General features: G+C 40.5%; 1 protein-coding gene across 1 annotated transcript; it reads right to left on the reverse strand.

Annotated features, from left to right (window-relative positions):
- Positions 1 to 25,484, reverse strand: LOC136362196 (two pore channel protein 2-like). The gene is given in 26 exon segments (XM_066320527.1): positions 1 to 2,578; positions 3,282 to 3,367; positions 4,825 to 4,906; positions 5,397 to 5,479; positions 5,602 to 5,692; positions 6,062 to 6,135; positions 8,113 to 8,184; positions 8,482 to 8,581; positions 11,072 to 11,121; positions 11,772 to 11,900; positions 11,988 to 12,047; positions 12,363 to 12,482; positions 13,290 to 13,376; positions 13,745 to 13,826; positions 14,149 to 14,246; positions 15,396 to 15,460; positions 15,831 to 15,896; positions 16,203 to 16,302; positions 17,946 to 18,018; positions 18,476 to 18,582; positions 20,321 to 20,437; positions 21,052 to 21,229; positions 21,868 to 21,944; positions 23,151 to 23,215; positions 25,237 to 25,405; positions 25,407 to 25,484. Coding segments are annotated over 26 exon segments (2,388 nt in total). The 3' UTR covers positions 1 to 2,499.
- Positions 25,485 to 27,271: the final 1,787 nt, after the last annotated feature.

Raw genomic sequence — 27,271 nt, forward strand, 5'->3', positions numbered from 1 at the left:
AATTTTAACACCCCAATTATTTTCATGGTTCAAGAAGAAAAAACTCTTTTTAATAATGCAAACCTCAATTTTTACCTAATGACATACATTCATTTTCATGATTTATACAATTATTGCATAAGAATTGTGGTCATTTACATCTTCCAGTTCAAGTGACATTAGGTAGTACAATTTTGTATTAAACTCCAGTTACACTTTCAGTCAATTACACAGGTGTGAAACAAGAACAAGACAGACTATTCCCTTCAGAATGCCTTCTCCACATTTGTCCAGATGTAAAGATGGCATAATGGAGACAGCTGTGATGTTGACAGTAATCCCACATGAATTTGTGTTGCTTTGGTACATTGTAGTGTAATGTAATGGCAAAAGAAAAAAATAATCAACCACAAAACCCCAAAGAACCTTAAAAGGCCAAAACCAAAAAAAGTAATCAAATTTGCAGGCTGACAGGAACAGGACGCTTCCTTCTTGGCAAGGCAAAGCTACTTCAAGTACTCAGAAAAGTGGAAAACTATTTTTATTTTTTTCAGTAAAAAGGTAAAATAAGAGTGATTAACCACTGTGCAGTAATCCCAAATACATTGGTAGCAGTGATTATACCTCACGCTAGAAGGAACAAAGACCATCCTGACATGAAGTCATACTCGAACAGAACAAATACAAAACCAGAAAAAACATGTGCTGATGCCTTTATTGCCTTGCCATGATGAGTGTTTTAAGTGCATGACTGAAAATAAGCATGATGATGCCACTGAAACCAGTGCAAGTGAGTTACTGGGTGGCTTAATCTGGAACAGAGATGAGACTGCACACAGACAAGGGCATGGCTTGAGGCAGGATTACAGAGGCAAAGAAAGACTGCAGGAGTAGCTCAGAATTTAGCTCACATATGAGTTCTCTATACATATGAAAGCTGCAATGCATTTTGCTCCACAGCACAAAGAAAATACCAGCCAAAAGGTAAAGAAATAGACAAGAACAAATAAATAATTTCTGAACAGAGAGATGACAAGGCAAAAACATGGTTTTGACCTCAAATGCACCATAAGCAGGACAGAGAAATTGCAAATGAAAAAAGATGAGGAAAGGTACAGAAGATGACTGCTTGGCACTTCTGGAAAAAAATTTTTAAATAAGAAAAAGAACCAAAGGACTTCTAAATAGAAGCCAATTACCTCCCTCAAGCCTTTGTCAATACAGAGGTGACCACAATAATGTCTATTTTGGTGACAAGTGTCTCAATGAGAAGGCAGTGCCTCAAAGGGCAGTTTCATTTTTACATATAAAAACAGTAGTTGTGGTAGATTCTATTCCTCATAGCAGTTTACCAGTTATGTGACAAAGATTCAAGCAAAAACACCTTTTTAGAGGAGCACTAAGGGATAACAAAAAGCGTATGGACACAGCTTACTGTGAATCCTCCACTTTGGATTTGTTGAGAAACTTACTTACCCAAAAGTTTTACCCAGGTGGAAGTTAGTGGTACACAGCATGTGGTCATTAAGCCATAAAAGAATGTGATCCTGCAATACTGGTTGAGCACCTTCAATTCCCACAGGCTCAAATTAAAATTTCAACTGTTAAGCACTTTGACTATCCCATTCAACCTTTTTTTCTCCCCCTTTCCCCGTTAAGTGGGCAACGCCAGTGATCATGGTACAATGTTCCAGACAAAGTTCACTCCCCTTATCTCCTTCATGGAATACAACACAGTGTAGAACAGGGCTTGGAAGAAAGGAAAAGGAAGTGGTTCAATAAAGAGCAACATGAGAATATTGACTCTGAAAGAGACCTCAGTTGTACCACACTCAAAACCACAAGTGCAATTGCTTCAGCCCAGGTTCTAACTGCTCTCAGTGACCAGAATGGCACAAGCATGAACCCCCACCATGGAAAGCAAAGCAAAACAGAGAATGTGCAAAGCAGGCAGTCCCTGTTACTAAGCTGGAATTGATTTTTGTTCCGACGTGGTTAACTCCCGAAAATTTGGTAAGATATGCTGGTGTCACATTACAATAAAAACAGTGTTTCAGCTCTCACTACAAGAAGATTAAGGATTTCATTCTGGCCCTGCCTAATTCATTAATTGCAGGGCACAGCCCTTGCCACACTTGCCTGCCAGAAAAAGCAGCTTCATCTTCTTGTGCTGAAAAAAGTAGCAGGCTTAGTGGTTATAAAGTTCATGTTTTAAAGTGCACTATCATTTTAAACAGACTTTCCCTATTAAAAAAAAGTAAATAAAACCTTCTGATATCAACACCCTATAAAAATAACAGCTGTAATACTCCTTCTAAAATTGCAACTTAAAATCAAGTTAGCAAAAAAAGATATGAACCCAAAATAAAACACCTTTCTGCAGAGGATCTCCAAGCAAAACTTCACATAGTGTCCTACAAACCCCTGTCCTAACAGCATCTCCCAGAAAATCCGTTCAGTTTTTTCCAGCTGACAACCTCAAGAAAACAGAGGTCTAAATAAATCAGTCCTTCCCACCAGTCACCTACATAACTGCAGGTGTGGGTGCTGGTGCAGTTTTTCCATCAACTCCTCCTCTGTAGGTTCTTCCAAAACATCTCTACAAAGAAAAAGCACAAGTTGTTAGGGGCAGCAAAGGGAGCTTCCCAGCACTTGTTTCTGCAATGTGCACACCGAGATGTAACTGTGCTTGTTTCAGGAATGAAACAATGAATTAAAGTTACAATAACCTGATGCTCCCTAAAGATACATCTAATTGCAAGTGATCCATCCTCTACAGATGTGTCATGGAAAACAGTAGCTGTTTTCCCACAAGAAGCAGGGAAGCACTTTCCTGCACACAGTACAATACAACTGAAGGTCAGTAGATTTGTTTTCCTGAAAAAACTCCCAAACGAGAACATGCTCCCAACGCTACTATTGAGTATCCAACATGCACCACAAGTTCCACTAATGCACGATCATCAAGTATTAACTCACCACCCACAATTTCATAATAAGCCAAGAACATGCATCACTTCCCTCTTCTTTCCTTTTCTTCTTTCCCTTTTTTTTTCCTCCCTCAGCAGCTGTCCCCCTCACCCCCAGTACCTCTTCTCCTATTCTACTATGAGCACAAAGCTACCAAGTCAGCTTAAAGCAGGCCTAACTAAAGCACTTGCTGGATTTCTCCAAACCAACAGATGAAACAGCTTGCTTCAGAGGGAGGAAACAAAAGACATCTTGCAGCCAGCACACTTTATTTAAAACAGACAAATAAAAATAAAAAAGCTGCACTGATTATCAAGTCCAGCCCAACTCACCTGAACATGAGTTCAACTGTCCTCTGGTATTCAATACCTGAGAGAGACTCTCGCTGGCAGCGACGGTCCCACTTGTGAATAAAGTTCTGAAATGCAAAAGGAACAGCAAAAGATATGAAGGCTTCCTCTGATTTGCACCAGAAAAGAGGTTATATCTGGTTTGCATATACTATGTTTGCAGATGAGGTTTGGGAGGCAGGTGAGGTTTGTTTTTACATGGTGAACACTGATTTATTTGGGCATCAGCTTATTTACTTGATGCAGTTCACTACTCTACTCAGGCCTTAGTTATTTCATTGCTGAACATTCTCATCACAAACTGAAAGAACAGCAGAGCAGAAGACAGCCCTGCTACCTTCAGCTCCTAGCAAAGACTGCCTTCCCAAGACAACCGTGTGAACTACCCACAAGACTTCACCTGATTTGAATTTCTTCCTCATTAAAAACTCAACAATGTATAAACATACTGTTAATCCAGGTTTTGTCAGGTCCCCTCACCCACTGTGAATAACTCTGACAAATTAATACCTATGGAATAGACACACAGCTCAAAAAAAAAAAAAAAAAAAAAAAAAAAAAAAAAAAAAAAAAAAAAAGGCAAAAACAGTGACGTCCTGCTTTCCTGCAATGGAATGCTGCATCTTGGCTCTGACAGCAACCTTTGGCCACAGCTCTACAGAAACAAGCAGGTAGATGATGTCCTGGACTGAAAGTTTGCCATTCTTCCTAATGTAGTAAACTTTAATTCTCAGTACAGTCAGCAATGTTGAGAAAATCTCCAAGAGAAACTTTCATAGGGTTTGAGATGGGGTGAAGTGCCCTCTACAGGCTCTCAGTTCCCTCCACTACCTATAAGAGAAGTCTACAATGGTGAACCTGGATGAGATTAGAAGGGAATTCCCTTCTAATGGAGAAGGGAATGCTTCTTCTAATGGAGAAGCATTCCCTTCTCCATTAGAAATTTGGATTTGCAGGGAAGTATGCAGTGAGTAACTAGCAGAACCACATGCTCTTCATGGCATTGCTCAAGCAACAGCACTCCTACAGTTTCTCTGAAAAACTCTAGGATATGATCTCTTGTAAATCAGCTCCACTCCTCTAGTGTGGCACTGAACAACAGTGGTAATTCAAACTGGGGTGGGAAAAAACACAGGAGAACCAAATAAAATAAAAATTTTAAATTTAAATTGCTCATTTCATTTGCATTCACAAATTAAAATGCAAAATGCCTGCAACTTGAGTAAGAAATGCTGAATTTAAATGGTAATGTACAAGAGACAAGCAATTTTATAATAATTTAAATATTTCTCATCTTTATTATAAAGAGTAATACAAATGTAGATTTTTGTGACAAAATCGCAAATAAAACAAATTTTTCTAGGAAAAAGAAAATGGTTCCTCAGCTCCTCGGGCATAAGGCAGCAAAGAGAAAGGTAAAGTGAGCATACACATAAGCCCAACAAATTTTCTGGGTTCTTTTCATTTCCTGCACAAATTTGGACCCATTTTCAGGATCTCACACCAAATAAACACACTTCCTTACCTCCAGAAGTAATGCTACGAAGAGGTTAACCCAGATGACAGAGGAGATCAACCACCAGGCTACAAAATAGATCTTTGCCCACCTGCAGATCAGAGGAACAGACAATACATATAGGAAGGAGTAAACAACCCCAACCTGAAAGTGAGCAGAGCACCATTAAAGCACTTTTTTTTCCCTTAAAATATAATACTACTACTTTCTTAATGGAAAAGAGAGCCTGAATAAAAAAAAAAAAAAAAGTTTGCTTTTCCTTAAGTTAGCCAAACTGTCTCACTCTCCTGGGTTAACCAGCCAAAGAACAGCGCAGCCCAGGCACTATCCAGTGCATTCAAACATTCCCCACGAAGCCAGTAAATACAAATGAAAGTCACGTCCAAGATTTTACGTCTACAAAAAATTGTTCACCCACAGAGAAAACACAGAAGCATCAGGTTTATTTCCTACAGGTCTGAATTGGTGCAAAACAGAGGTAAGAAGCAGCCCTCTGAGTAGATTGTAGGAACTAGGCTATGTGTATACTTCTTGGTTATATGTGATTTCCTCAGTATTATTACTGAAGTAGAGCTACTTACGGACTTGAATATCTTGAAAATGCATCCAAAAACACTTGCCAGTTGTTCACCACCATTACATCCCAGAGGGTCACCACTGCTGCCTAAATAACAGGAGTAGAACAGCGTTCAAGTGGCTGTACCCCAGACTTAAGCCTCAGAAAATGAGGAGGAAAGACAAGCAGAGAGGGGAAGGAGGAGGGGTTTCATCCACGATCAGACTCACAGCAAAGTCATCAAAGTTGTTGGGCCAATATTCCAGCTGTTCATAGGTGCCACACTGCAGAGTGCCATTGTCATGTGTTGTGTTGGCAGCACTGCAAGAGATTAAAGGCTGATGTGAACACAGCTCCCTGTGAACTCTGCTTTAGAATATTCTTCTGAGCCTCTTGTAGAAAGTTAGAGTATCTCATACAGGCAGAAAACAAGGAGAACAGTTCAAAAAAAGTAAACAAAGCAGGCTAAAATTCCAAGCTAAAGACAAGCATTCCTGTAATTTCAATGCAGCAAGAAGAAACAGAAGGAGTAACAGATAATGAAGCCTTGTAATTTAACATTAAAAGTAGGATGGCTTCAAGAATGAGAGAAAAAAAACCCCAACAAAATCAACCACAAAGAGCTCAGAGGTAAAAAGTTGCAGAAGCTTTTGAAAAACAGATTAAGAGTGGTGATGTTTAGAATCTTACCTGGTATTTCCCAAGGGAACAACAGCACCTTTAAAAAGCATTATGCCAGTTATAGCAAATGCATAGAAAACCACCTGGAAGGAACAAAAGTAACTATTAACTTTGAATATTTCTGTCACAAAATAAGAAAGCAAAATGCAATTAACTCAGAATTTATATTTGTACCACAGCTGAGGTAGTTGCATCAAGAACAGTGCCCAAAGCTTTTAAAGTGAAAATATTTCTCAACTGCTTGCTCTTACTTTTAAATATTCTACCTATTTTTCAGTTGTTAAAATGCATTAAATCATTTCTTCATCTGTTTTACTTCTCTCTGTCTCAGAATGCTGGTATTCTATACTATAAACATTTTAAACAGCAACTTATAACCAAAACTCAGTACCAGTGTTCACAAAGAACAATCTAAATATCTGAGGAGTTTTCTGCTAAAGTCAATGAAAATAAGCTTTTAGTAAGCTTACCTGAAAGACAAGATACTATGTCAGTATTTGATATTCCATCAGCAACTTCCTTAAAAAATGCTAATTAGTCTAAAAATAAAGTTTTCAATAAAACAAAAGATTTGGGAACTTCTTTTAATTGTTGGAAATGCAAACTTCTTTTTAAAGAGACACCCTTCAGTCTTCAGCAGTTGCCTAGGTGATACTGCAATTTTTATCCTAAAAAGATTGTTCAAGAAATAACCTACAGTTTTGCTTCTCTGAGAAGGAGTCATTTATCCCAGGAAAGTCTGAAGCAAGCTGAGTCTTCAAACAAAAAGGTTTTGGTTGGGTTTGTCTGTTTGTTTTGTGGGTGGTTTTTTTGTATGTTTGGTTTTGTTTGTGGTTTTTGTTTTGGTTTTTTTGTATTGTGCTACAAAACAAGTCCAAGAATGGGAAGTCTGGAAAGTATAGAAGAGAACTGCCCTGGCCTACAAACTCTCAACACACCAGAGCGTCACTGAGGCTGACATTTCACAGCCTGCCAGAAGATGGGGTATCTGGCCTGGCAATAAAATAAATTTTACTTTTTGATTAAAGATATACTTAAAACACTCACTGCCTGAGAAATTAGCTAATTAGTTACATTATTTTATCAGCATGTGTGTTCCAGACTAACATTAGGAAAGATATTTTGCATCAGCTGGCAATGGAGTCGGATTTCCCTACAGCAGAAGCTCAGTGACAGCCCCCATGCAGCCTCAAGTAAAAGCAAATTAAATTAATGAAAGGGGAAAATACTGTGGCAGACTTGTCTCAGAAGTGTGAGTCGTACAGCACAAGGAGGTTTTTACCACCGTAGATTTCCCCCAACCAATACCCTTATTTCAAAGTGCAACACAAGTCAATTTAAGGCCTATCCTCTACAGATAAAAGTAGAGATTATTAATGACAAAAATAGGTATTCTGGTTAAATTGCACGGTAGGTATACAGACTAGAACAACAAATCATTGATCTCTAACCATTCAAATTAAGGTACCCTACAGAAACCCATGAACAATAGCAAAATCAAACCCACCCAGGCACTTCTTTGCCCTACCAGGAAGACATGGTTGCAAAGCCAGAAACTCAGGAGTTGGGAGAACTTATGTAATGGACATCATACATTGTGATCCACCCTTTAAACATGTTTGTTGAGCTAATGTTCTACACAGACACACCTATAATAGGATGGCAGAGGCTCTTAAACACGACCAAATGTGCCATCTCAAGACCTTCTCAGCCAAAAATAATTTTTAAGTTGTCTTGTTAGCATAAGGGTAAGGAAAACTGGTCTACTTTTAGCATGGATGAACTTTTACTTGAATCCACACTACCCAAGCTAAGGCAAACACTCAAAGGAAGCTTTAATCAATCTTTTAAAATACTGCTGGTGAAGGAGGCACTGCCACCCTGTGCTGGCCATCACAAACCAGCAGTTTATTGTGGCTTTCCAAGACATGCCCTGGAGAAGAACTGGCTGGTTAAGGTGAAATGGTTACTGCTCCTGGTGGTTGTACAAGAACCTTTGTTGGTGACATACCTTTATTATACTGTAACAAAGGAAATTACGATCTTGCATCATGACTTACCACAAGGATTCCTGCAAAGGCTCTTAAGTTTTTCACCAGATCCAGCAGCGTAGTAACAACCAAAGCCATGAACTAAAACAGAGCAGAATTTTGTACATGTGACATTTATCACACTTCCAATCCATATCAGATTTTTACTGAAAGGACAAAGAATCATATCAAGAGAGCTTGCCTCCTCCCCCACCAGAGAAAACCAGCTCAAGAGACAGTGATTTTGTGAGGGGCTGTGCAAAACTCAGGACAGCTGGAGCTGGGCTATTCCACTCATGTGCAAGTGAATTGCAACCTACATGTTATCCTGAAAGGCTCTAAGAAAACTTATAGCTTGACCAACAAAGCAAGTCAAGTTGTGGAGGGAAAAGCAATCACCTTCATGTTGGGGATAATGCGCAGGAACCTGAACACAATGAACATGTTCACCAGCCGCACCATGTCCCACAGAGACAACAAGCCCATCAACTCAGGTCTCCTAGGAAAGGCACAGGAAAGCAACACATCAGAGAAACAGCCTGTGACAGGAAGGCACAGTTGAATCTGCTGGGCTACAGGTAATTGTAAATACACTGATTTACTTAGCAGCAAATCTCAGCTACAGTTAAGTAGTAACTCATAATCATGATCCCTTTAGCCTGGTGTCAGAGTCTGTCCAAGGATGTGATATGCCTCACGACTGTCTCCAATGATTGAGGACTGAGACTCCAGACTCTGAAAGGAGCCCCTGGCCTGGCTGAGGTGGAACGTTTGCCAAATCTCAGAGGACTGGTCTGCATCTCCATGAGAACGGAGTGCAGGAACAATGGAACTGGTCACAGTGGCCTGAGCCAAGGCTACTTGCCCAAACTGGTCTGTCCATACCAGAGTATGGACATGTACGGTGTGCAGCCTGTTCCTGAGCACCCAACCTCAACATGGGTGGCTCCCGCTCTGGCTCTGTGCCCCTCATTTTTCCTTAACACAGGTGGCTCCTGCTTTGGCTCTGTGCCACTCACTTTGGTTCCCTCCTTGACCAACCTATAAAAACGCTGGAGACCTCCACTCACTTTTGTGATCACCCCACTGGAGAAGATCGTGCCTATGGGCATCTCTGCCTCAAGAACTTGTCCCTCCACGTTGCTAGCTATAATCCCATTTCCCTCTTTTCTATCTTTTCTTACTATTCTTTATTTCTCTCCCCACTGTCGCATTTTGGTGGCACTAAATAAAGGTGCACTTTTTACTGAGTAAACTGAGTTGTCCCCCACTGTGTTTTTTGCACTCTGAGATCCTTAAAACGGACCATCAGGTCTCCTGCATACGTTTGCAGACCCTGACACCTGGGATCTTAAATATGTACAGAGTGCTCTCTATAGTGCACGTTTGTGCCTTCTGCTGGGGAGGAAACACCAAAGAGGGTCCCTTCAGAAAACAAAGTGAATCAAAAGGACTGCTAGAGGGAGATACTTCAGGAACTTGCACAACGATGGCCATTAATTCTTCAGGGTATCCCTGGCTGAATAATGGCTTTGAAAACACCACTAGGTTAAAGGAGTGTCTTGTCAACCTTCTTCCTTATGTGTTAACATTGCACAGGAGATACACTTCATGTATGCATGGGCATACACTTCAAAACCCAGCCCTGAACTTTAGCTTTTACAGGAGCATGCTGAATGCTTCTTGGCTGGAAAGGAGTGCAGGTCGTGGGGATCTAAAGCTGCTAACAACAAAGGTCCTTGGTAACACTGATGCTAAATCATGATCTGTACCTCAAATATATTCATCTCCAATAATGAAAGGAATTATTTAAGATAACACTGCACAGTAGGCATATTCTAGATAACAGCAATACCACTGTCCTGCCCTGAAGGTGGTAGTTGGTCTGTGGATGTGACAGCAGCACACATTAGGACTCAGACTCATCTGAGTTGTATTCTGTTTGACACCAAGACCTAGCAAGAATTACTGGTCCCTCCAAGATGAGAGAGCAAACAACTGCCTACATTTAAGAATCAAAGGGCAGAATTAAGCCCAAACATAATGATAACATCAACAATTAATATCGTTAGTCTGTAGCAATTACTCTTCTGGCAACCATCACCTCTGGGTGATAGCAATAAAAGTAGTATTCAAACATAAACCCTCCTAAAACCATAAAGTCTTGACTTGTCTAACTCTCTTCAGAGATTCTAGTGTAAATTAGGAGAACTTCTTGATAGCAACATAAAAAATATCTTGAAAAATCAGGGAGTGCCAGAGTCTCAAGTGTGAGCTTGCATGAAGACACAAAGTAACAGAATGTGTTATGAATCACCCCTGAAGACTCAGAATTCCTTACAGAATTCCTTTGCCTTCCTCTCTTCTTGTGAAGACAGTTTTCAGATTTTAAGATGAAGCAATGATTTTTATGTTTTTTACAACAACAACAAAAAAACAGGACAGTTATCCAAAAGCAGTTTGAACTTAAGAAAATCAAAACACAACTGCCTGCTATTACAATATAGACAAATAGTGTGAGTGCTTGACAATATTCTTACTACATTTTATAGCATGAAAAGACCTCAGCCTTCAATCTACATACAGGGTTGAAGAGGTTTCATCAGCTGTTTGGAAGTTCATATAATTGGATTTATGGACAATCTGATACTGAAACATATTAGGTTGTGTATGCTGTACCAAATTCCCACTCCTGCACCCCTGGTAAGCACAGACCTGCCAAGACTTTAAATCAGATTACAATTAAAACAAATGCACCCTTCTCAGAAGAGCTACACAAAACTCTAAAACACCAAGCAAGAAGAAAAAATTCTTTCGCGTATCGATATTGCATAGCCTCTAATGACTACAAGGGTGTGAAATTCTATTCAATTGGGAAAATTCAAGACTGGGCTGACAATCACAGCATCCTGACATGTGTCTGTATGACAGCTCCCCTGACCCACCCCACACACTGAGCAAAGGGCAGCAGGTCACAGAGCTTACTCACCAGCCAGGGTGAGGAAATCCATACACAGCAAAAGTTGCAATCTCCAGAATCTTCAGTTAGGAAAGAAAAATTAAAAAAAAAAAAAAAAAAAACACCAAAGTTTTGACTTTACTTTGTAATTCTGAATTCCAGAAATTATGTAAGCTTCTTGACAGGAAACATTTTCAAGAGCTTTAAGCCACTAATTCGATTCACTTTAAAGCTCTGAATTGTCATATTTGCCTAGTTATTATCCAAACTAACCAAATGTACATAAAGCATCCAACTGTGACTGAGAAAAGAATATACAGTGAAATACCATTAAACCATGTATTTGACCTCATCTGCCACAGGGGCATCAGGCCTTAACCAAGTAATTATTACAACAGTCTGACAGTGTTTTTAAGTTTAAAGAGAAAAGTGGCTTTAAACTATTAAAGAGAATGCCTCATGCAATTATTCCAAGAGCTGAATTTTTCCAAATAAAGGCTTCTTATCAGGAAAAGCACCTTTTCCATGAATTTAAATAAGACTATCTTCAGAACACAGACCCCAAGGTAACCATGTACCACCATGAAAACTTTCCAGCCACAGAAACCTACAACACAGGCTCATGTTGTTCAACTCAGCAGATCAGTGTTGGAAATAAAAGCAATCCCACCAGCCCTTGTAGTTCCCTAACCTCCCTAGCCAAAAAAACCAAGAATGTGTAAGCACTTACCAGCAAAATTACAGTCAGAAGTCCATCAAATCTATTGCTTGGGTAAGACAAGTATCTTTTCAAGCCCATTGCTAAGATTTTCAGCAACATTTCCAGCAGATAGTATAGGATGAAGAAGCAGTTGATAGCCTTCACCCCCCAAAAGAAAAACAACCATTAGAAAAACTGACATTCCAGGGAACTGCAATAACTGCACGGAATATTGTTGCATCTTACCCCCAGGAAGAAGTCGTCTCTTTCAGATGGCTGCTTATCTGCATCCATCACCAAAACCACCTTAAACAAAAATATGTTTTATCAATCTACTGCTTCACTACTACATTAAGCAGGTTTTAAAGCACAAGAACAGTCTTTTCATGCTTTGCATAGATCTCTTCAAGCAGCTCAAAATACATTTTTAATTGCATGTATTCCTTCTTAACACTTTGCATGACTAAAGCATGCCAAAAACCCAAGTGCTAGAAAAAGTAGTTATTTAAAGAAAAAAATACAGAACAAAAGCAGAAATTAAATTTGCCGCAGAGAAAAAACAAAAAACAATGCCAAAAAGAAAGAAAAACACTGCCCCACAACAAAAAAAATTTTACTTACACAAATAGAAATAATGTTTGCCAGGGCTACCACATTCCCCAAGTAGCCAAAGTAGGGATGGCCAAAGGCAAACTGCATTTTCTGCATAAAATGGGATTGGTACTCTGGACTGGGAGGATGCTGAAAAGAACACAAAGGATTTGCTGAGTCACAAAGGATAAGCATTTTTTAAAAAATAAAATAATTTTAGAAACACAACCCATCTCAGATTGAAAAAACGCCAGAGAATTTGAAAGCAAAACTTCATGGCCAAAGGCTAATTTTGACATTTCATCTGGAAAATGTTTTCCAGCTGTGGCTATTAGCAGCAAGAGATCATTCCTGATTATGGTACAACACAAGGTAATGGTAAAGAAGGGAGATAATCCAACCTCTCTCCAATGCCCCAAGCAAGGTAAATTAAACACCAAGCTACTATTTGTATACATCCCTTCCCCCTTTCCCAATGTTTAATTCAGAAGTCATAGTTACATGCAAACACAGAAAAGAACATTTCCTAACCCTCAAATAGTTAAGTGGCTTTTTTGCTCTCTCTCCAGGTGGAGAAAAATGCTTTCTGCCCATCTTCACCTGAACACTGAGAGAATCCACATTTTGCTCTTCATTCAAGGATTGGATAAAAACAACTTTGAGCTATTTTGCCTGACCAATGCACTTTAAAATGCTGACAGAATAAACAAAGGTGCATTTTGTATTTTAAACACCACCCAGCAATCCCAAACTAATGCTGTAAAAGCACCCACAGCAATTTTGTTTGTGGCTATAAAAGCAGCTCACAAAAAGCTTAAAAATCAATGCCATGTGATCACATCTTGTGTTCACATGCTGCAAAGTTTGTTTATACACTTTATACTAGAATACTCTCACTTATTTTTGCACATGACCAGACAACTTCTGATGCTTTAGAAATGATGATCACATACATACTTGCTTAATGGCATCCTTGTCTAGTTCTTCAAAGAGCTTCTGGAACTGGACAGCTGACAGTTGGTCACAGGAGTATATTTTGAGCGACTTCACATGAAAGAGAAACATTCAGATCAACATCTGCAACAGGAACATCTGCAAAGTTTGCCAAAACCTCTCAGACTACCTTGGAAAGCAAGGAATAAAGATGTCATTCAAGCTGTTTGAGTAAGGTTCAACATTGCTCTGCTTCGACACAACACTGCCAAGTGTTGTGTTACAACGTATCTGGCCTTTTCTGTTTTCCCCTCTCTGGGATCACACGCTCTTTTGACTAACTTAGATTTTTACTCCCACGTGGTAGTGCCACTATTCTTTTATGATCCAAGGAATGCTGTAACAGAGGGCAGATCTCTGGATTTGTTAGTCAGGATTGACAGTCACCAACGTAAAGGCTAAGAAAATTCAGTTCTTACTCTCATGATGGCTTGCTTACAGCGAGAATCCATCTCAGCTTTCTGCAGCACCTGTAGTAAGGCCCCAACACTGACACAGGACCTATTTAAAAGAAAACAGAATGGGCCCTGCTAGAGATAACTTTAGAGATGGCAAAATGAGCTGTTCCAAATGTGTTCCTGCCTTTTTCTTGTTTTGAAAAGCAAATAAAACTAGAAGTAGGGAAAAAGGGAACAGAGTCCATAGGAGTCACAAGCAGTGAATTATAAAGATCCAGTTGCAGAAAAAAATAAATAAATGCGATGAGCAACAAACTGCCATTTTTGAGAATGAATCCTCAGCAAGTATATTAAAACAAAACAAGAAGACCAAAAATCTACTTTTTTTTTCTAGATAATCTAGTGTTTCAAGATCTTTCACTTACTGTTGTGCACTAGCAGGAGTCTCTTTCAGGGAAGACAGCACCTCAAATGCAGCCCGGATTCCCAGCCGCCTCCTGAAGAGGGAGGACTGAACTGATTTCTGAGCAGTAAAAACACCACAGAGGAAACAATTTACTCACACTTCAGGCACTACTGTGTCCTATGGCCAGATAGTATACTGACCCTTGGGCACACATCCCAGATTTGTGATTAGAGATCAGAACAGCAGACCGCCCTGGGCCTCACTCCTTCCAAGAACTCCGTGTACAAGAAGGATGGAAGCCAGTAAGCAAACAAGTCCCTGGAATTCAAGTAAATATCCAGGTTGTGGTTTATTTTCTATTCTGCAGTGCATAGGCATATGCCTCTTCCAGAGGCACTGGCAACAGTAAAGCTCAAGCATTCACAGCAGTGTGCAGAGAGAAGAGTTAGAGAGCTTGTCCTACTCCAGCTTTTTGCCTAAAAACACAAATCCAGAGCTTTGGTTATTTATGCTTATCTTATTACAGTCATCCCTTCAAACTCCATTACTTTATTAATAGTCAGGTTATGTAGTCACACTGTCATGTACAAAAGAAGAAAATTGAGAAAGAAGGGATGAAACAGGAGGAAGAAAGGATTACCAGAAATCCTTTTTGCACCTATTCTGCTTACATACTGCTCTGCCACAACAGGGTGGGGGCTATTCCTTCTGAGTAGTATTACCTTGGGCTTATTACCCAACAAACTTCACCTCCTCTCTGGAACTCTACTAGAAAAGCTACTGGGCTAGTCTGGGTAAGGCCTGGTCTAGTGGGAGGTGTCCTTTCCCATGGCAGGGGAGTTGGGACTGAATGATCTCTAAGGTCCCTTTCAACCCCTTAATATTCTATGATCTGCAACAACAGCTATTTAAACAGCACAGCAGATTTCCTTCACACAAACCAAGTTGCTCAGCCACTTGTCCTTTAGAGATGGCAAAATGAGCTGTCATTCAGTCATACAACAGTTTCTTTTTTTTTTCCCATAATAGTCAAAATTTCAGATCCACAGCATACTTGGAAATATGCAGGCAGGTCATTTTGTCAGGGGAGGGGGTCAAGCTGTAACAGCACATAAAAGAAAAAGTATCTGCATCAAAGAACATTTAGTACCTTAAAACTGCTTCTGCAACCAGAGTGGGAGGGCTCCTTTAATACACAGATGGAACTTAACTCTTCAAAGGTTTAAGGTTGTAACAGAACACAAAAATTAGGAATGCTTTACTCACCAGAAGGTACCCTCGAAATTGGTTGTATATTATTGCTGTAAGCAAATTCATCAAAAACAAGTTGCCTATTGGAGAAAAAGAGGCAGTAAAATTTACTGAAAAATACCTGTTTCTCAAAGATGATTCAATGTATGCAGAAAATCAGATGTAAAACTTGAAAAAGGTTACTTTCCTTGTGTTTGATTTCCAAAAAGCTTTTAATGATTGAATATACTGTAATGTATCCATTCCCCTGTGACATGTTACCAAAAAACTCCAAATCGTAAGTACCTTCCGTGAGAATCATCTCACAGACACTACAAAATAACTGGAAGAATCACAAAAACAGAGGAATTCACAATTAAACTTCCCTAGAAAAATAAAACACTGTAGATGGTACGCCCAGGTGTCAAAGTTGAAGTGCATTTACACTGCTGAAGACAAGAGGTAACTTACCTAATACAGTGAAGAGAATGAAGAAGATGGAATATGCTCGATTCTTCGAATATGCAGGTATCATCACTGTATCAAATTTAACAAAAACAGGAAATAATATTTTAATGCTTGAGATGCATGGTAGAGACATCTACGAACTCTAGGCAATTGGTAAAAGCTCTCATACATCTAGACTTTAGATTGGCATACACAATTACACCACAGAAAGGCCAAGAATCAAGTTACTAAAGGCATGAAAAACCTTCACCAACTTTCCACTGGCTGTACTAAGAACCACCAGCAGAAAGAATTGTTACAGTTGTTGAACAGAGCAATCTTTCTCTGTTGCTCTTCAAAAGGAGAGACAAGAGTTATTGCTGAAAGACTGCTCACCATCAGGATTATTCGCAGTAGTCAGCAGGACCAGCAGTGACGTCAGGGATTCCGGCAAATTCCGGAAATACACCACCCACTCCTTATCCTGCTGGTTATCCTAGGCAGAGATGTGTTCATTGTTAAGAGAAATACCAAGGAATCATTGCCTTACCAAGGAAGGGAGGGGAAAAAAAATTCTTTTTTTTAAATTCACATCAGTCAACAATTGATTTCTTACATGCATAATCAAATTTACCCCATGGAAAAAGCAAAAGCCAAAAATAAAAATTAAGAGAATGTGTATGAATACAGAGCAATTAATCACTTATTAACAACAACTAAAAAACACAAGGAAGAACAGGCAGCTCCACAAAGAAGTTATGTCTAGTTAGCACCTCAGACCCAGGAAGAACAATCATGTCATAAACTGACAGTATAGGACTGGGAATCTTCATCAAAAACACACTGGGAGGCTGATCTTGGATCCTCCACATATTTTTTTTTTTTTCATGGAGGTCAAGAAGAGACAGATAAAAAAAGATGCAGAGTGCAAACAACACAAACATAAGTCAAGCAGCATAGGACAAACAGCTCTTGAATCTGCTGCAAAGACTGGACTGTGTAACCCTAAAGGACATACACAATGCAAAAATGCAGAGTCATGAATTTCATTAATAAACCTACTTTTAGAACTTGCCTGCAGTATTTTGCCATGTTAGATAAAATTAGTTTGCATGGATGTCAGAGCAGCACACCAAAATAGGAAAGTTCACTCTCTAATTTGTTATTTTTTACTTCAAGGTACACGGAAGTGACTAGTTTACATATACAAGTTACAAATATCCATCTGCTGGGGAAGGTCATAGCTGAAATTAGATGTGACAAACAAAGATAATACAAAGGTTCAGAAGGCAACTAACAGTGGGAAAACAGATCTCTGCTTCTAATTCCAAAGATTCTGTAACATAGGAATTCAGGGAATTTGCTTATCATAAGGAAGACTAGAAGCTGGCTCAAGTGCAAATTATAGTAGAAATGAAGGTGCAAACCTGAGATTAAAGACAGGACCAAAATTACTGGGAGAAGCATGCATCAAATCTTTTGTTTCACAGTAACAGATTAATGGAAGGCCTTAAAAAGTAAGAATTAAAAAAAAAAAAACCAAATAATCTTGAGTGTGATAAATTAAGATACAGAAAGTCTAGAAGAACAGGAACATACCAAGATTGCTGGAACACAAAAATTATTTTAATCACAAAATTTTCTATTTTTCTTCTCAAAAGTAGGAAGAGAAAAACGAGAGGAAAACCCAAAGGGATCAGAAACCAAAACTAGTACAGACAAAAATCTACCAAGGCACGGCCAGGGACACCAGTATTGAAAGGTGAGAACACACAGAAGAAACGAAAGTTAGCAAAAAGCTAGATATGGAAAAGAAAAAAAAAAAAAGAGTGAAAATATAAACGAAAAAGTGACAAGAGCTTTGGAGACAGAACAGCACAGAGGGTTTCAACAAAAGCAGAGAAAGTAACTCAAGGGATTAAACTGGGTAAATGTATAAGGAAGTCCCCTGTATACATGAACACTGTGCACATGTTAAAGCTCTTCAAATGGACTTCAAACTCAGCATGTCTGACAACGTGACCTTTTGCAGGGAAAACGAGTTTCACTAGTTTGACTATAAAACCAGACAAGAAGCATCTATGTAAGTACAGAAAAAAGGCAGCCAGATCTTTCAAAGCAGCAACAGAATTGATTTACCTTTGTTCGAGCAAAGAGCAGCATGGCAAACATGGTGAAGAGAGACAGATGAACAGCCAGCAGCAGAAGTACACTGTTGGAAAGAAAATATTAACATTAATATTAAAATATTAACAGTAACTTTATCTTATTCTTAACATCCTCTGCTAAAAATGCAAAACGATACTATATAAAGAAAACCAGGGGCATTTTTAAGAAGTTATATGGAGACAACAGGAAGAGATCCGAGTTTGGATACAAAACAAAAATCACACTTATGTGCCTCAGTTCTTCCCTTATAAAAGGGCTTAGAAAAGCAGAATCAGAACCTATGTCACAGTCAGTCATGTCAAAGTCTAGAGATCCTGTACAGACTAAAGGGAATCAAAAAGTTACCACAACCTTCACCCTCTGTGACCTGATCTCACTGAGCATTTAGCTACCTGACCCAGAAGGAAGCTGCTCAGTTGTCCCTCAGCAGAACACAAAGGGTAACAACCTGCCTGCTAACAACCATCCTGTGAAAGGACATTTTCTGTGCTATAACTCACCTTGCCATTTCAGGCAATGTGCTGTTGATACTTTTTAGCGTTTTCTTCATCATAGAAGAATTCTGGAGGAGGAAGAAGGGGCGAAGGATTCTTCTTATTCTCACACTCTGCAGAAAACAACGGATCAGACACTGAGTTCCTGCAAGACCGGCAGCACAAATGCTTTGAATGCAAGTTTGTCAAAAAGCACTTCACACACACATCAACAAAGCCAAGAGTGGGACAGAAAAAGAAAAGAACTCTGCTCCTCTGAGTTCACAAAACACCAAAAAAGATTCCATACCTCATTAAAATCAGGAGAGATTGCTTTAAAAACACGCACTGATATTTCAATAGTTTCATCAGGCCACTAATTAGAAACAATCTATACTGCTCAGTAGACATAACAACCTGGCAAGAGATGGCATTTCTGTATTTTCTGCCAAGGTCTATCTCAAGAAAGGGATTAATAGAGAACTACTTTCAATAAAAATAAATACATATTCTAAAAATAAGTGCTTAATTTCAATGTTTAGATTGTTTATTTTATAACTAAAGGGCCTGTTTATTACTTAGCAGTTTCTGTCTCTGACAATCCTCAAGCTGCAATTGCTTTTTCCCCCCCCACAATACAGCAAATAATCTCTTTGATTCTTGCAGTTAAGACATTTGCAAGCCTTCAAGTTACTCCTGTCACTCATTTGCTACTTCAAGTATTTCAGCATCCACATTTTGGGATCAGTCTTCCATAGGCAGACTGCAAAATTAGCAGCAAAAAACGCAATAAAAATCACTTTCTTCATTTCTATTCTCATGTTCCTCCATCCCAACAGTTCCATTGTACCTTCTGCCACCATTTTGTGTTGGGAAGCTCCTGTTCAAATTACCTATCCACTATCACACCTCAAGTTTTTACATTTTAAGATCATTCCCAGCATTTTTACCAAATTAGTATTTTCTTAACAAGAACTGCAGGTACGCAACTAATTTAATGTAAATCTGTGGCAGACAAAACCAACCTGGAGAGTGCAGTCTTACATCACGGAGGGCACTTCTAGAACCATTTCCAAACCTGACATTCCTCTCAGGATGTTAGAGCAGCCCTCTTGTTACACGGTAGAAATGAGCAGAAACACAGACTTCTTGTTTACCACAGCATGAAAAGGGCCCTGGTTTATTCCTCTTTACAGCTCAGCCATCCTGACTCCAACCATTCACTGATTCTGGCTGCAGCAAGCTCCTACTGTGGGTTTCCTTTGCACCCTCACTACTGGTTATTTCTGCTAAACTCTGACTGCAGGTATCAGCTTGCAGGCCCAGGCTGACCTCACAGCAGTGATTCTCTCTCCCCAGGATCCTTCTTCTCTGTGGTTTTCCCTCACCAGCTCACCCATTCCCTTTTGTCACACTTATCTTTATTGGATATAGCTGTTTCTCATAAGGGGGGAGGCTGTTTTGGGTAATTAACACAGCTGTTATTTATCAGGGATGAGATCACCTATATTCCCTTCTCCTTCATCAGGACACAACTGTTTTGAACACAGCACAGCTTCAGGTTAGAAAGCAGCTATTAAACTACATAATTACCTTTTTCTTATACTTCACTACAGAGGCTTTGCCATTCAGTCAAGTTAAGCATATAATTCTCCAATTGCACAACAAAATTTGTGCCAGGCAATGAGTTTTCCCTGCACTCTTTGACTGCTGACAGACTAAAGCAACGAGTGCTATTTAATTTTACCAACAAACACAAAATTTACATTAAGAATCAAACAGAATTCTTTGTTAAGCTACATTACACCAAACCTTTTCTGTGCTTTTAGTGCATTACTCAGCTATCAAAGATCAAAGTAAAGCTGTTCTTACCTCTTTGCAGAAAAAACTCAGTGACACAATCCAATCAGCAACGGAAACAATTAATGTCAGTATATAAGCCATTAGCCATTTATTTTTCCAGAATTCTTTCCATCCAACTAAGTAACTCTGGACAAGGGAAAAAAAAGGAGTAACCATAACTTAATTTAATAATAAAATACAATACCCTAGCAAGTCAGCACTTTTTTCCAAATATTTGCCATTTTACATTAGTGCTCTTAAAAATCTCTCCTGAAAATCCAAAAAAAATACATTGTTAAGAGAGTTTTTTCTACAAGAACTAAAAAAAGGTCAGTAAAAGTCAGAGGTGCACATAGGCCATACGAGAGAAATCCTTTGAAATGCAAGAAAATTCTCCACTTGATAAACATAAAAAGGGATTTTCCAAAAATTAGTATCCCAAGAAAGGTAAATTCCTGACACCTTTTATTTTGTGTAAATGAACTGACACATATTTAATATATATCCTGATTTTATAGCTTAATACAAGCAGCTAAGCCAAAACACTCTCTCTAAGAAAAAATTATTTCACCTTATTTCACATAATTAGGAAGATCAGGTTTAAAAAAAAAGGAAAAAAATGTCTTAATTTAGTAAATATGCACTTGCTAATTTCTCCTGAAATGAGGCCCTAATAGAGCAAGGCAATTTCATTCTGAAAACACCTTGTACCACACGCCTGCTGTTTCACTGAACACCAGATGAAGGAGAGAGATGCTCACCTTGACAGACACATCAACCAGGAACACAAGGAAGCAGAGCAGCTCAACGCTCTCCGTGAGGCCACAGGGAGGATTCCAGGCACGAAGGCGGTACCGCACATCCGACGTGACGGTGAGCGAGGAAGGCTCTTCAACGAAAGCCAAAGCCAAGATTGCAGTAATGGTCAAGCTCAAAATCCTGTTTGGATAGAGATGAAATTAAAAACAAAACCAACAAAACCATAAAAAAAAAAAAAAAAAAGCAAGAAAAACCCACCCCAAAACAAACTCCAAAAAACAGGCAAAATAAGGAGTCAAAATAATAACAAAATACTTACAGTAAAGCAATTTTCTTTGAAGCAAACCAAGCTTTATGGTATCATATTTCACTCAAATGGGCTAGACCACAAGGCAGCACTTGACTAGCATGTTGTTGCCTGCACTGGAGATGTAACTGCTGACCACCAAATAACCTGAGGTGGTGTCCTTTGGAAACTAACAGCAGCAAACAATCTTGCTGGTATGCAACATGTTTAGAAACAGCCACTTTGAAAACTCTTAAGGCACAGTGCTGTAAATCATGCTAATTACACCACTCATGCAGCAGTCCTGTGGCTGCTCCAAAGAGCCATCTACGTCATCACACTTCCAAAAAATTTGCTGCTTTCCACTTTTATCGCCTTCACATGTGGTCTATCCCCTTGCCGCCCACAGTAAGTTCTTAAGAAGATAAAAAGACAATTATCTAATTATCTAACAAGCAAGAAAGATGAAGAGTAGTGTTTCAGGAAGACTAATTCCTACACCAAAAAGCAAAGAGAATAACCAAGTTCTTACCACTGGCAAGTCCTGGAATAGTACCATCGATAAAGCCACAGGGATTTCGAGTCCACACGGTGATTTATAGATCGATACTGAAGGCAGGAAGAAAAAAGGCTAATTCAAACATTACATTCAGTTTGTCTCAAAGACAAAGATCAAGTGATCAAAGCAAACTAAATTTAGTACACATTATTAATTATTAGAGTATCAGGTCATCCATGACCACAGAGGTATTCTACATGTATGAAAAGGGAAAGATTTTAAAGAAGTTCTGCTATCTAAAGACCATGCAGCTGCTCAGATAATTAAACTGTGTGGCAGTCATCTGAAGCAAGCACTGCCATAATTTCAAATTACAGCATTTGTAATAATTTGGTGACTATCTTAGGTACTCACCAAAACAGTCCACCCACTTAATCCTCCCTCTCCAATATTCATTCCACTCATGGATCTTCTTTTGTCTTTCTCTTCCAACAGGCCATAAGATGCAAACAAATTAATTCTGAATAGAAGAGATCTCAACCCATGTCTTTGAATAAAACATGCTTTCAGACCAGTAGGTGCCTGTCACTCTTCAGGAATCTCCAAAATCCATCATCCCTCTTTGGTGACAGCTCATGGGCTGTTCTTACTCTAAGTAGATGCTTCCAGAAAGGTGGCCACACCTTAAATACATCTGACCCTCAGAAATCTCCCAACCAAAACCCATCTAGATGCAGCAAGAGAGCTCAAGGACTGCCCTTCAGCATTCCCACTGCCTGACAGAAAATACAATCTAGGAACCTGCAGTAAAGGAGAGACAAAGAGGGAACCAAGACTTCCAAAGGCACCACATTCAGCTGAAGAGATCCAGCTTCACACTTGGAACCAGGCTTAAACTCTTGAGCTTTTACCAGCTCTGAAGATGTTCAAGTAGTCAGATTGAGAGGCAAATTACAGGGTTTGCTCAAATAGTTTCTCTTAGCAGTAGGTTAGTCACTATCAAAAGATCCACAATCAAACCAACCTAAACAAATAAACAAACAAAAAACCACCATGAAAATCACTCCACAAACCAGAATGTCTTCTGAAACCCTTAAAGAGATTACTTCATTGTGGGGGAAAATATATTTCTCCTAGGCAGAAGTTCACTGAGACTTGCATACCACAGGAATTTGAAATTCTGATTTCCGCTTTGTGAATCGAGATGGTGGTTTACAAACGTTGCCTGAACACAGAAAAACCTAAAATCTCTCAGAGTGTGTGACAAACACGCAGCATGGGAAGCGTAACAGCTAACAAAAAAAAAAATTACTTACTTGTATTGCATCTTCAATAAATACTATGGCTTGGTTTATATAAAGGTCATTATCAGCTCCAGCACCTATGAAGTCAAAAAGAAATAAGGATCACTTGCTGTATTTTGGATAAACAAACTTTGGATAAAACTGCTTATCGGTTGACAGAAGGTGCACAATCACGGTTCTCATGACAAAGGGCACTGTGCACAAACAAAAAAAGAGAGTTCCAGCCACATTTGCTCTGTCAGCAGCACTGTGCATTACAATAAGTAAGTAATAATATATCAAACACACCATGCATCTTTCTGTGTTTTGTTAAAAGGTTCTCTTTTAGGTTTAAGTAGCCAGATTACAGCGGTAGTTAAGTATCACAAAACTACACAGAGACAAGTCCTAACAGGCAAAACAACGGAGATTCAAATTGTTCTTTGACAGAGTATACAGTCAAGTGAAGCCAGAAAAATCAGGTACAACTATTATTGCAATTTTTATTTTTGTTTAATAAAGATATTGCGGCTTAGAGTGATCTTGTTTCTCCAGAACCAACAGGAATCTCCAGTCTTATGAGAACTAAATTAAGTGCTTTTTAAATTTGTTCTGAGAATTACTATTACCATAGCAAACAGATCAGAGTTAAAGACAGAGCAAGGGGTGAAAGAACATAAATTGAAATAAAATACCACAAAATTAGTTACTATGCCACTTTTCAAAATTCATTATTAAGAAGTCTGTGTGAAGATACACACATCATAAAAAATGTGTCAGCCACTCGTGTTTACTTGAAGTAAGACCTTTCAGGAACTAACCTGGCAATTAAGCCAATAAGAGAAATAAAGGCAGTCAAGGTAAAAAAAAAAAAAAAAAAAAAAAAGAGAGAGATAAAAAACAGAGGGCAACTCAAAATATAAAAAACATATGCTAGTGTAACCTTCCCAGAAGGGAAGAGTCCCAAGGAGCACTTCATACCATCTCCACCAAGGAGACAGCAATCACAACCCAGGAGACAACAGGAAAAGAGTCCATCCCAGCTGTGGCACCATGCCCTCCTCCAGACACCAAGCAATGCCAGAAACACCACTGATCAGAATCACAGACAATTTTATGTTCCACGTGATTCAGCGCCATCAATTTCTTACAAAGACTGCAAACGGGTTTTAAATGTCACCCTTTATCTGAGCATCAGCAACAACAGTTTTGTATTGATGCTGATATGAACCCCGGCGCAAAGAAAGATCTGAGCATAAACAGGAGACAAGCCAGGCTTACGCAGTAAAGACATTATTTTTTTCATGACAACTCACACTAGTGAGACAAAAATAAAAGTTGCTTAAAGGAACCATTAGCTAAAAGGATTGCAAGGCCAGCAAAAGCTTTAGGTACTTGAAGCACACAGCAAGTCACTAGGGTTGATGCCAAGGATTTTGGAAGGGCAGAATCTAAATGACCGCTCACAGCATAAAAACAAAACAGGGAAATTAGCCAAAAATGCGTACTTTAGCAATTTCTTCAGGCATTCTACTACGGATATCCAACTTATTCTGCAACTCTTAGTCACAGCAAGTGACACTTAGTCACAAGTGATGATTAAAGCACTGCTCGGTTTGGGCACACACATCTGAGACCCCACTGCACTTCTGGCACTGCACAAAAGAGCAATAAAAAGTGAAGGTTCCCTTAGGTGATGCGATACCCTGAGAAGAGAGAACCTGATGTCTCCAAAGCATTCCGTCCTGGAGAAACTGAGATGTCAGACCTACGACAGTCACCGCCTCGAGAAAAACTTGTCAGCGCTTTAGAGGAAAACCCTAAAACTACCTAAATAACCTAAAATTACGTAAGGAACCAAAGAAGCCTGGGGCTGCAGTGCAAGGCTCGCACCCGAGCCCAGCGCTACGGGCTCCCTCAGAGCCGTCCGTGCTGGGAGCAGCCCGCCGTGCCGGGAGCAGCCTGGGCAGGCAGCCGAGCCCCGCCGAGCCCCTCGGCAGCCCGGGGGGCTTCTCGCCCTTCCCGCTCTGCCTGCTCCCGGGAGCGCCCCAGCTCTGCGGGAAAGGCGAGAGCTCCGCCCGCTCCAGCGCCCCGGGCACCGCCCGCCTCGGGCACTCACCGTCGTCGGCGGCCGAGCGGGCACCGCCGCGCTCCCGCCACAGCCCCTGGCCCGCCCGCCAGCGCCGCGGGGGCAGCAGCGGCTCCGCCTCAGCGCCGGCCTCCATCGGCACCGCCGACCGCGCTGCCGCCAAGCCGCCGCCGGGCTGCGACGGGGCAAGACGGGGAGGCAGGGGAGGGAACGAGGGGCGGGACGGCAGCGGGGCTCGGCCCGGCCCGGCCCGGCCCGGCGGGCTCCACCCGCCGCATGTGACCGACCGGCTGCGGGGGAGGGCGGGAGCCGCCGCCCGGCCGCGCTCCTCCCGCCGCTGCCGCCGGGCCCGACGCCGCCCCTGGGCGCCATTTCCCGCCCGCCCCCGCCCACCTGGCGTGCCGAAGCGGGCGGGCTGTGATGAGACTGTAAAGTGTCGCGTTTTCACCTAAACTTCTGAGGGGGGATACCACGCCTCATGTGTGGATTAAAAAAATATAGCCCTGCTGAGGAGTAACATCTTTTTTGCTTCACGCCAGCTGCAGGCTCCTGGCTGGGTGCCTCAGAGCAGCTGCGGGGCCGCTTCCCGCATATGTCACAGTCCTAAATGACCACTTACATCCCTAGTCCCAGGAAACACTTAATTTGTATGTAATCACGTAGGCATTCCATAAGCAACTGTAAACTTCACTCATGTTGCTTTTACTCTTCGAACATGCTTCACTTGTGCTACTTGCCCGCTTTTCTGACGGTCCCCTTCACACGCCCTTCCCCTGGTCAGTTTCAAGAAAACTGCAATTTCAAGAGAGGCCTCACGACAATTTGACAAGGCTTTTCTGCCACGTACCAGCATCTGTGGCAGCATCATGATAAACACAAGAGTGTATCAATCCCTCGTTTTAGTATTCCAACCTGGTAAGTTAAAGCAGAAATCCTTTGCTCTTTAATTGGAAGTTGTTTATCAGACTGGGTGCTCTTTACTTCAGTGAATATTTTACACATTTACTAGTCAAGACTGTTACAAGGTGACTCTTAATTGTAAGAACTAGTTGAATTGCAAATAAAATCATGAACCAGGGAGCAATGTTCACTGTGGACAACCATGTTCACTGTTCACAACCGTGAACAGGCTCATGGCCATGATGTGTCACAAATTCAGCCAAATGACAAAAAATAATTGGTCTCTATGGGCCACCTTTATTTAACTCTGAAAAGGAACACATATAATTTTATATATATTTGATAAACAGCAGTGGGGTAGCTTTTGCTTTCATCTGCACCACTCTTTAGTAAAAAATGAGTTTAAAACTGACTACCAAATATGTCAGGGTAAGATCCATCTGAGGATAAAATGATGCTTTATTATGATGTTATCTTTACCATAATGGTTGTGCAGTGGATTGACTTGGGCTGCTCCATCACTCCCCTCCTCAGCTGGACATGGAGAGAAAATATGGATTAAGGGCAGGGTGAGGTCACTCACTGAATACCAGCACAGGCAAAACAGAATCAACGTAGCAAAATTATTTGAATTTATTACCAATCATATCAAAACAGGATAATGAGAAATAAATCCTAAAAACAACCCAGCCCTCCCTCCTTCCTGAGCTTCAATTTATTCCCAATTCTCTACCCCAGTCTCTCAGTGGTGTAGTGAGACAGGGCACGGGATTATGGTCAATTCTCATTTCTGCCACTGCTTCTTCCTCAGGGCAATAGTGTGGAGGTTTCCCTCCCACAGAGAACAGTCCTCCACCAAGTTTTCCAACAGGAGTCCTTCCCATGGGCTGCAGATCTTCAGGAACAGCCTGTTCCACTGTGGGTTGCCCACAGTGCTGCAAGTCCTACCAGGACGCCTGCTCCAGCATGAGCTCCTCTCTCCACGGGTCTGCAGGTCCCTGCCAGGACCCTGCTCCAGCTTGGGCTTCCCACAGGGTCACAGCCCCCTTTGGGCATCCCCCTGCTCTGGTGTGGGCCCCTCCATGGGCTGCAGGTGGATCTGTGCATCCCTGTGCCCTCCACGTGCTGCAGGGACACGGCTGCCTCACCAGGGGCTGCAGGGCAA

Source organism: Sylvia atricapilla, chromosome 6, assembly GCF_009819655.1.
Source record: "Sylvia atricapilla isolate bSylAtr1 chromosome 6, bSylAtr1.pri, whole genome shotgun sequence".
Classification (NCBI taxonomy): Eukaryota; Metazoa; Chordata; class Aves; order Passeriformes; family Sylviidae; genus Sylvia; species Sylvia atricapilla.